Source organism: Sphaeroforma arctica (assembly GCF_001186125.1).
Source record: "Sphaeroforma arctica JP610 unplaced genomic scaffold supercont1.481, whole genome shotgun sequence".
In the NCBI taxonomy this organism is placed as follows: Eukaryota; class Ichthyosporea; order Ichthyophonida; genus Sphaeroforma; species Sphaeroforma arctica.
In genome coordinates, this window is record NW_014040077.1 from 54,115 (window position 1) to 65,713 (window position 11,599).

Consider the following 11,599-nt stretch of genomic DNA (forward strand, 5'->3'; position numbering starts at 1 on the left):
TATATATAAATTGTGATATTGATATTGATATCGGTATTGATATTGATACTGATATACTGATAATACTTATAATACTGGTATGATAATATATTGATTTATAATCACACACATACGCTTACATGTGTTAATATTAAATTTTAGTAGTATCCATTCCGACTTCTTTTGGCTGCATAATAAATATCATCTTCCGTCTTCGCATTCAGGCGCAGATGTGTCAGATGTGTATATCTGCGTACCCATTTGTACTCAAGACAGCATCACTCAGACACTTTCTCAAAGATAGCAGCTACAAGGGATTGACTGTAGTGAAATATTCATGTCAACATTCGAATGCATTACGTTACTCGTAGGTTGAGATCTCAAAGCTGTCGAATGGGATCACGGTAGCCTCTCTGGAGACTTACAGTCCCATCAGCACCGTCGGTGTAGTCAGCCATGCTGGAGCACGCTTCGAGGGCTCGCATAACAAGGGTGTCGCCGCTCTGAACAGACAGATGGCTTTCAAGGTATGTAGGTAGCTATATTAATATCCTTGCATTGTTGTATATACATATATTGATAGGCTTGCCGAGGGTTAAAAGGAAGAAAGATACACTGGCGTGAGATAGGATGAGATAGATATAATGGGCCCTTATCGTTATACAAGCTTGTATTCCAATCTTGACGATAACAATAGGAGTATAGTTATAGTTATTTGTCATCTGTCTACATATAGATATTTACATATGCATATCTTTGACAATTATGATGGCCCTGTGCACTATCAAACACATGAGAACCACTCTACCACGATCGCTATACATATATATATATACATACATAACGCAACGCGTTATTTGTCTCCTTAGTAGAAATTCACAGCGTCCCTGTATGTCAAGCGGTGATACTACTGCATACTCACGATATCTACCTTCTGTATGTATTGCAGTCCACTACAGAGAGCACCCAGTTTGCTATTGTGCGTGAGATTGAGCACTACGGTGGCCGTCTACACTCAACTACCACACGGGAGCACTCCACCACCACCGCCACTGGAAGCCGCGACAGCATCTCTACGCTGGTCGATGCGATTGCCGACGATTTCACGAACAGAGAGGCACTTCTATGGGAAGTATGTTTGCGTGCCACGCGTGTATGCACACACACACATATATATACATACTTATACAGTGCACTGTTGTGTCGGTGAGCGTTGATGTACCTCCGTATATAGTACATGTATACCATGTGTATGTAATGACAGAAGCTTGACACCACAACCAATATGTCGACACGACTTACCTTATATGTACCTGAGTTCTTCATACCTATAATCCCTCATATGGCATATTTCATATATCAAATCAAGCTCGGGTGTCACGGTTCCTTCTCCGGTACGCAACCAGATTACCTCCCACACCAAGCGTACAAGCGTGTATCTCACCCGCCTACAACTGCCACCACTCCCCATTGCTCAGGTCAACCAAGCCAAGAGCGAGCTGGCCATCCAGTCCGCAGAAGAGGCTGGTAACGGTTCTTTCCAGGCCATTGAGGCTGTGCACGCCGCGTCGTTCAGCGGAGGTCTGGCGAATGCCTTGACCCCAGCACCTTACGCCGTCAGTGCCTTGAGCCCAGATGCGGTCAAGGCTTACAACAAGGCTATGTCGACTACTGGCAACTCGGTGCTTGTGGGTGTGGGATGCCAGCACAGGTGTGTAAGCTAGTGTGTAAATGTGTCATATATATATATATATATATATAGATATATAGATATATAGATATATAACTTATTATGATTGCTATTATTATTGTTGTATTGTATATATGCAAGCAAGAGATGCCTTGGCCCGGGATATGTATTGTATACGTGATATATATATATATATGTATATATATACATATATATACATACATACATACATACATACACACACACACACACACACACACACGCGCACACACACACACACACACACACACACACACACATATATATATATATATTCTTATAATGATTGGTTTTACTATTATTTTATTGCATATATGCATGTAAGTATGAGTGGTTGTACTATGCCTTGGCCCCGGCCTCTCACGCAATAAGGGCTTTTGGCCCCGATTTCGTCAAGGCATTTTTAACTAAGCTATCTCTACTACTTGAAACTCGATGCTTGTAAATGTGACATGTCAGCATAGGAGTGTACGTACATATGTATATGCTTGTGGGTGCATGTATACACGAATGGAGTCATTATGTGACAAACCAATACCGAAACGTGCAGGATATGGAAGTATGAATATCTACATGTAAAACCATTTGTTCCGCATTTAATTGTGTATTACTTCTATAAATCATTCCAGTTTGAATACCTATATATATATATGTATATAATATAATATATATATATATTTATAATATATATATATATATATATATATATATATATATTAATATATATACATATATCGGTTGTCCATGGAATTATAAATTACTGCTATAAATTATTTGGTTGTAGTGTTGTCCTAGCAGCTGCCGGCACCTTCCCTCGTGCGAGAATTGCAGAGGCTGTGGGTGTTTTCTCGTGGCGTCGCAGCCAGTAATAAACCAGACAGTACTCACTGAAGTGGAGTCAGTCGAGTACTGTAGTCTAATCTTGCGACGCACTGGCAAGTATATCGGCATATCTACATATCTGCAATGACCGTCATGGTTAGTCATACCGTCTCACACATTCTGTTACATGCCTGCTCTCAACAGTGACCTCGTCGCAGCGGCCGAGACTGCCTTTGGCAGCGCTCCTTCCGGCGAGAAACCCAAGGACAGTTGCACGTTCTCAGCTAGCACCATGTTGGTGAATGCCGCTGGACCTGCCACCTATGTTGCGGTTGCATTTGAGGGCAAGCCTCAAGGCGAGGATGCCCTAAAGCTGGCTGTTATTCAGGTATTGACAAGTGTGGATAGTGTGTGTGAAGGTGTTTGTGTGTGTTTTTATATGTGTAAGAGGACGTTGTTGGGTGTTATCATTTGTAATGTTATTCACAGACACACGCATATATATATATATATATATGTATATATTGATATATATATTGATATATATATATTGACATATATATATATATTGACATATATATTTATATGTTGATATATATATATGTATATGTATATTTTTATATATATATATATACCTATATACCTTTATATATGTATACATACAGGCATACATACATACACACACAAATACACACACACACACATATATATACCTTTTTATATGTATACATACATACATACATACATACATACACACACACACACACTCATATATATATATATATATATATAGTAAAATATCTATACCTATACATATACATATACATATACATATTTATATACGTATACATATATACATATATATATGCATAAATATATATATATAGTGTATGTATGTATGTATGTATGAATGTATATATATGTATGTATGTATGTAATATATCCGTGTTTACTCTAGTACACTAGCATATTTCCGAGCCATATGCTCTAATAAAATATATCGCACAGACACACTGTGCCAGGCTCATTACATACCAAACTTCATTGCTGCATCCTTATCTAAATAAATTTCCACTCGTGCTTTTAACAGCACGCACTAGGAGCCGGAACTGACCCCAAGTGGGGCAACTCTGGGTCATACTTGAGCCGTAAACTGGCGGAGAACAAGTCCAATACCTCGCTTGTGGCCTTCAATGCCTCTTACAGTGACACCGGAATCATTGGTGAGTTCTATGTAGTTGCTGTGTGCATGTGTACAGGTATATTTGTGTTTGGTTGTACATAACACGTTTTATATAGTAAACTAACTACCCTACACCTTTATGTATATATATATGTATTTGAGCCATAAAAGTTGCGAACACCCAGCAATATCTCCCCGGTGGCGCATGTCACCTTTTGTTCGTGAATCTGCGTAATTAGTGTAGATGTACACGTGAGACCGAAAGTTAGTTCGATTTCGTTCTCGCTCGCGTATGTACGTAGGCTCGTTCCAACACACACCCTGTTTCACATCTGCAGCACCTCGACAACGGCTTGGCCTTTCTAATCACTATCCCACCTTCACCCAATGTGTACCAATGATCACTAGCCCACCTTCACCCAATGTGTATAAATGCCCCCGCCCATGCAGGAATTGTGGCCGGTGCCGGTAACGCACAGATCGGCAATCTGGTAGGTACAGTAAAGGAGATTATCGCCGATGTAGGTAAGAACGGACTCTCCGCCGACGATATTGCGGCTGGTAAGGCTGCGGTGGCTGCCGCCGCCTCCTTTATCGGTGACGATGCCAATGTGCTGATTGAGGAGATCGGCGCACAGGTGGGCACACACGGCAGTTACATGGACGCTGAAGCGACGGCCAAGAAGGTCGAGGCCTTAACCCCAGCTGATATTAACAAGGTATAGTGGGGTATGGTATAGTGTAGCTGAATTGTGCACATACCCGCTTATCCGATTACATGTATGGATGGGTGCATGTATGTTTGTACGTCGGGTGTGTAGGCGTATGGCTTTCGTTTTGTTGTATGCACGTATTGACTTCCTCGACTCCCTGGTGCCTTAATTGATAGCTACAGCTAACCCCATAAACCATCCTTGTACTTGCAGCTTGCGAAGTCCATTTTCTCATCAAAGCCCTCCGTTGGAGCGTACGGTGAGGTGAGCCAGGTCCCCAAGTTCTAAATACTGAGCTGACTACGGGGGGTGCTATCTGGAGGTTATATCATCAGATGGCTAGTTTTAGAATGTGGCTGTAGATGTCAAGAATGTTAATAAAAATCAGGTCGGCTGTCTTGGTTACACATGCTCATGTGGTTTTGTGCGCTCCCCTTTTATAACTGGGTCAGACGACAAAGGTCCCTTTCTATAGCGAACCTTTTACACAGAAATAAATATTTATGCGTACCGAAAAGAGATTCATTGTCATCAGGGCTGCTGTTGCAGAGTTTACGCATATACTGTACCTAATTTGAAGTATGTACGTATGATTTTGTGCATATACTACACCTAAATTTTAAGCATGTACGTATGAATTGGTCCATATGCTGTACCTAAATTCTAAGTATGTACGTATGATTTTACGCATTTGCTATGCCTAAATTTGAAGTATGTACGTACGGTTTTGTCTAAACCTAAATTTTAATTATGAACGTGTGATTTTTTGCATATGCTATACCTAAATTTGAAGTATGTACGTTGTATGTCCGTATGATTTTGTCGATATGCTATACCTAACTTTAAGTATGTCCATATGATTTTGTGCATATGCGATATCTGAATTTAAGGTATGTACGTACGATTTTGTCTATATGCTATACCTATATTTTAAGTATGTACGTATGATTATACGCATATGCTATGCCTAAATTGAAGTATGTACGCATGCCGAAATGAGTTTTATCGAGATCGGGTATTCTAATACAGTTTTACGCATAGGCTATATACCTAGATCCTATTTGTAAGATTTTTGTGTGTATTAGTTCTATGGCAAAGGTCCGATATTGGAGGATGCTGCACGCTCTCGTTGAATATGGAATTAGAGTTTTCTGGTACGTAGGGTTGCGTAAGTGATATTGACAACATCATTGTACACGTGCAGAAAGCCAACTGCAAGCATAGCATAGCGAAAAACCGCGTTAGCGGTCACAGACACTGTTCAGAATACGCTTAAACAGCAGCAGCAGCAGAAGAGGAAGATATTCCCTCTTCAATTCAGCAGTGAATTCTCAACCTACATCCTGAAAAAAGGGACCTCCCACCCGCCCTACTTCATCGCTTAGTATAAGCGACGTTGTATATAAATTACCAGAAGGCTTAAATTAATCTGTGCAGTCGTCCGATCCGGGAGAATCGGGTACACCAGACATCCATAGCCTTTCGAACTTATCACGCAAAAATCAAGTTTACAACTTTCAATATAAAATTGATATTGATGTGATTCAAATGGTTAGGATTAGATCCGCCTTTATTATGGTACAGATGCCCTGCTTTGGGAAATCTGGGCGGGTAGTTATAAGTCATAGTCGGATTCAAGGAATATTTTATGTTTTTAAAGAATACATTCCGATCCCTTTCAGTAAAATCGAATTTCACTACTTTAGCAACACAACTATCTAAATACTACTTTGTATCTGCGAAACCTTAAGAACTGCATGAAAGCGAGAACTTCAAGAGAAGTGCTAAGATTTTCTCGGAGCGCGTACCACCAAAACAATTTGTTATTTTTTGATTAATTTATTACCGAAGTCCAACCGGCCTATATCTTATGAAAACGGTTCTGAGTGTAAGGTTGAACATGGCCCCCATTCAGCCATCATACTCGAGTCCCTACCCCTCGGGCGCGTATATTAGCACACTTTCCATGTCTAACATGCACAAACTATACAACTACATTCATCTTAGAATATAGCTACATACGCTTGCCTATCCCAAACGCACACCTATGCTATCAATCGCATAGACTACCAGAATCTCGATCCCGTATCCTTCATATTAGGTCCGTCAGTAGGCGGCCGTGAGTCGTACGCATCCACACCCATCGGTTCGTCATCGTACGGCAACGCAGGCATATGATCGTAGCTATCATTGACATTCGAGTGCATGTTGCTCATATTCGCCTGGGCATGCGGCGGGTACGGACTGGCCTCATTACTCGAGTTGTACGCTCCAAAACCACTGGTTGCCGACGCCCCGTGATCGCATAAACCACTCACATTGTTGCCGTTGTTGTCCGAGAACACGCTCAGACCGCTCATGCCGTTGGTAGCACTGTCCCCGTTCTTGCCCATCTGGCCGCGGAGTTGCCGGGTCAAGCCTATTTGGTTGATCTTTCGCGTTTGGCGTCTGTAACAGACATACAACACCGCTGAACCCACACAGCACGTCAGCATAAGCGCGATGAACGCACCACCAATACCGTACAGCATCATGTTGAGCGTAGGGTCAGGAACCTCCGCCACATCGACATCAGCCAACTTGCCCTTCACCAGCAGTGACTGGTCGACCTCCTTGTCAGCAGCCAGTCTACGGCCACGTACCAGGTGCTTGATAGCCCGGCGTCTGCGCAGATGAAGAGGTACGGCCTCTGGTTCCTTGGTGACATCAATCTCATTTGACTCATCCTCTACCTCAGGAACTGGCTCCTCAGCCTCCTCCTTCTTCTCGGGTATGGTTTCAGCTTCTTCAATTGGTTCGGTCTCGGGCTCGGTGACATTCCCTGGTTCATTGTACACCAAGTCGTCAGCGACGAACCCATTCGTGGCGCCGCCCGTCACGGTGTATGTGACAGAGATGATGTACTTCATGTCCAAGTTTCGGGCCTCATAATCCACTCCATCCGCGACACACGCCAGGTTGGAGTTCATCATGAACTCCGTGTGAATCTGCGGAGGCTGACCCTTGTCTTCCTTGCTTACCTGGGCCACCTGGGGAATGAAGTTCTGTACCAGTTTGTTGATGTTCTCCCCCGCATACGGTAGTATATGGTCCTCGCATGTAGCGTCTTCATCGTCAGACCCTCGCTCCATAGCCACAATAGCTCCATTCTCAATCACCAACCCAGAACCCTCCGTGAACAGCTTGATGGCCACAAACAGAATTTCATCCGGCACAATACCGGTAGACATATCCTTGGCCGTGGTGAACAATCCGTCGGACATAAGATGCGTTGTCGCGGCGAAATCAGCTTGCAATTCGACTTCGTTAGCGGTGCAGAAGTCATTGCTGCTAAGCGTAATCACCAGATCGGTCGTGGCCTCCTCCGCCTCCAGAGGCAAGCAATTCTCCGCCGAGGCTTGGCATTGGAACGGTAGAGCCAGAAGCTCATAGGTACCAGACAATTCACAGGCGTAAACTTGAAACTCGATAGTTTGTCGACAGTATCGAGCAGTGGGATCGTCACACTCTGGCGCAGTCAGCTTCCACGCTGAAGCCGTGTTCGCCACATCCGTGTTTGCCATCGCATTTATCTGCATGTCTCCAATGGAGTTCTTGGTGATAGTATACTGACTGGGGAGCGTAAGCGTTAGTTCAATCGTCGACACCTTGGATTGGGTGCCACCCGCCAAAGCATCCGCCACTGAAGGTAGTGACTGCTGACTTACCACCATCTCGAAATCAAACTTCTCGTAATTAGACGACAGTAGTGTACCTTCCTGAATTGCGGTGAATTTACGGCCCAGCTGTACGCGCACAGAGCTGACAGCATCTATAACACGAGTGTCTGGCTTCTGTAGGATAATCTGCGATGTTTCCCACTCCACATACTCGCTCACAGTCACCTTCAAAGGTGCATCGTAAAGTACACTCTCATCGGTCTGAGACTTTTCAGCCCCGCATGAAATTAATTGATCAAACATAACACTAAAAGCCAAGTGCCCGTGACAGTTGGTGGCGTCTAAACCTATCTCGATACGGTCCATGGCCCCATCTCCATTGGCCGAACTGTGTAAGCAATTTGCGAAAGAGAAATCCTCGATATGACGCCCATCATACCATTCACCAAGGGATGCTTGGATGTTTACTCGACTATCATCCAGCGAGGGTGCGGTAAGTGTGTAGTCTAATCCAGCGTACATGGCAATAGGACGAATCAGTCTGTGTTATAAGAAAAAAATACGGCTTGTAAGTAAGAGACAGATGGCAAAAGAACTACTCGTGCGAAAATTATATTCCACATCAATACGAATTAATCTGGGAAAGTAGTAGAAAGACAACCATTCGGTCTAGATACACTAGCTATTTAGACAAACTAAGCCTTGAACAGAGAGGCTTCTTATGCAGATGAGACAATCAAACCAGCAATGATACGTCTATTCGCAAACAATTAAGGAACTTACAGATTTATTAGTATACAGGACTGATATGATATTGATGATACGAGGTATTAATCAGAGGGAACTAGCGAAGCCATAGATGTGCGTTCATCGTCTAAAGACATGAAATATTGCGAGTAATTACCATGCCTTAAAAATTTAGAGGCATAGGCATATATACATATACCTTCACCATAATGATTCCACAGAAAGTAATCATTATGTAATGGACTATAAATTGTCGCAACAAACTCATTCCCAAGGAACAAACTCTCATACACCCGTGCATATATGCACAAACTTAAGAACAACTGTGAACACATGTGCAATAGATCTCAATTAAAAACTGCACACAGCTTAAAACCTAATCCACTTCAAAAGTAAATACAGAACATGCTCATCAATATCGTAATATACACTGATTCGCATTGAAATGGAGATGGAACAGACATAAGACTACTTAAAACTTTTTGATATCGATAACAATGACTACGAATTCATTGATCATGTTATATAACTTACTTGCAATCTCCAGCTGTGGCAGCATCTCTAAGGTTCAACTCCTTCAGGGACAAATCCAGATTAGTCGACCTAAATACCACAGGTGTGGAGGTTGAGTCCACCTCGATGTACGTTTCCCCATCGGATGCACCGAGGATGGTCAACTGTTTATCTATCACAAGGTCATTCAAGTACCCATAACTACCAACTTGTAACTGGAGGACATCTCCCGCTGCTGCACCTAATATGGCCTGTTCTAGGGTATCTAAACCTGCAGACACATCAATCTGCGCCCCATTTGCGACACAAATTGCAATCGCTGCTAGAACGATGCACTTCTGCATGTTTACAGGGAGCCCCTTATTCAGTTCTGTCTTGCGTGTGCTGATATATATATATTCTTCTCGTATCGTTCGCCAACTTTGTATGTATTCGGGTAGGCGCAAATGTGTGCCTATTTTGTATTTAGCTAAGCCTGTGTGTATTTGTGGACAAACGTGTAACGTTTTCTCGAAACTTTGCAGTAACTACCGCCGCTTATTTTACAGCTTCTTTATATATGAGTATATGTATATATCTCCTGGATGCGTTATTCTTCAACTACAATAACCTATAACTCTATACCTATCAGGGTTCAAGTGCATGTGTGCCGTGTGCAAGCAGCAATCTTATTGCAGAACATATTGGAATCCTCTATGCGCTTTTCGTCACACCATTCAAGCACTCCTAGCCGCAGGTCACAACTCGCAAGGCACAACTCCTCACTTTTTAAGGATGTTTTGTTTTGAAAAAACAAATAGCACGGGTAAAAATGGGATATATCTCTAAAAAAGACGATATATTATTATTTATTTCCAAAAGCAATGGTTCAGTTTAAAAATATTGGTTAATAAATACAGTGTTGCAGCAACATGCGTCTATGTCACATAAATATACGACATATTTGAGTTTAATTTTAGATATTTGAAACTCGCGAAACTACCTTTATTCAGGTATTTGGTACATTATCAAACATTATTTTAATACAATATGTATAAATACAGAAGAATTAAAGTAAAAAACGCTATAAAACCATTTTGAAATAAACGAGGTACTTGTGGGAAAACTGGGAATGTGGGGCACTGATGGATACTTTCCACCAATCAGAAATAGCAAAAGACAAAACTATTTTAATAACGGATGTGAGTAGAGTAGGTCTCGTACAAAATTATCAATAAAGAGGTCTAATTGGCTACAATTTCTAACCTTGAGTAATAAATTTAAATGAGGCTTCCATTGAGTAGGAGGTTTCTTGAATGAATCTTCTTGTTTTTTTCCTTCTCACAAAACCCCCGAGAGTTGTGAGTATTTTTCAAATAATTTTAAAGTTTTGTTTTGTTTTTGTTTGGTGTTGTTTATATTTATATAAAAAAACAAACAATTTTAAAACTGATACTAAATTACTGACTGATAGTCTGATACACGCTGTTTTTAAATTTATATAAAAAACAAAACAATTTTGTTTTGTGAAAAAAACAAAACAATTTTGTTTTGTGAAAAAAACAAAACAATAAAGAAATAAAATCAACACCAAAGGAAGTCACCCTGAAGTGATGACTTCTACTGCTGGTTGCTGGTTGCTGATTACAGTGATTAGAGTGACTGCAGCCCGCTCAGAGCACAGTGCACAGTGCAGTGTGCACATCAAAACGTGTGGAAATAAATATGATTCACAACTTCATAAGGTTATGACTGCTGAGTGCTGACTCGGACTGTCTGACAGAAGTCAGTGAAGTGTTGACTGTTGAGTGCTGAGCCTGGTGACTATAAAACTCATAAAGACCTCAGAGACTCTAAATACTGGCGGCTGTGTGATGACTGCTGAACTCGACGAGTGCTGCATGTCAAGGGCTCCCCATTCCCAATCGTGTTCCGCGGTTCGGTTTTGGCGGTAAATGATAAACGAATATTTTAAGCCTTGTGTTGAAAGCATAACCTACTATTTAAAAATAAATAAATTGACATTGAAAATTTGAAAGGGTGCAACATATTACATAGTCGGGGGGTTGAAGCAATCGATATTCAGAACGCCAGTTACAATCAATTGGAACAACAATAGACCACTAGAAGCTGTGTGTCAGAAAGTCGAATCTGCCGTCGAATAATCTTTTGTTTAAAGTATCACAGATTGATCAGGATACACACACACACACACACACACACACACACACACACACACACACACACACACACACACACACACACACACACACAC

At 41.7% G+C, this 11,599-nt stretch overlaps 2 protein-coding genes across 2 annotated transcripts; one reads left to right on the plus strand and one right to left on the minus strand.

Annotated features, from left to right (window-relative positions):
- Positions 1 to 209: 209 nt before the first annotated feature.
- On the plus strand, positions 210 to 4,941 carry SARC_06639 (hypothetical protein; the record flags this gene model as incomplete). The annotated part of the gene is made up of 8 exons (XM_014299452.1): positions 210 to 305; positions 351 to 506; positions 929 to 1,111; positions 1,458 to 1,690; positions 2,735 to 2,918; positions 3,621 to 3,753; positions 4,164 to 4,432; positions 4,640 to 4,941. The coding sequence occupies 8 exons, from the start codon at positions 210 to 212 to the stop codon at positions 4,712 to 4,714; spliced, it is 1,329 nt and encodes a 442-aa protein (XP_014154927.1). The 3' UTR covers positions 4,715 to 4,941.
- Positions 4,942 to 6,245: 1,304 nt separating this feature from the next.
- On the minus strand, positions 6,246 to 10,052 carry SARC_06640 (hypothetical protein). Its single transcript, XM_014299453.1, has 2 exons — positions 9,367 to 10,052; positions 6,246 to 8,626 (listed from the first exon to the last, which is right to left on the minus strand). Exons 1-2 carry the CDS (start codon positions 9,687 to 9,689, stop codon positions 6,493 to 6,495), a joined length of 2,457 nt encoding a protein of 818 aa, XP_014154928.1. The 5' UTR covers positions 9,690 to 10,052; the 3' UTR covers positions 6,246 to 6,492.
- Positions 10,053 to 11,599: the final 1,547 nt, after the last annotated feature.

Excerpts from the sequence above, each read along its gene's own strand:
- SARC_06640 (XM_014299453.1), bottom strand. The coding sequence starts at position 9,689 with ATGCAGAAGTGCATCGTTCTAGCAGCGATTGCAATTTGTGTCGCAAAT. Across the intron at positions 8,627-9,366 it reads GCCACAGCTGGAGATTGCAA|ACTGATTCGTCCTATTGCCA; the intron begins GTAAGTTATATA and ends CTTATAACACAG.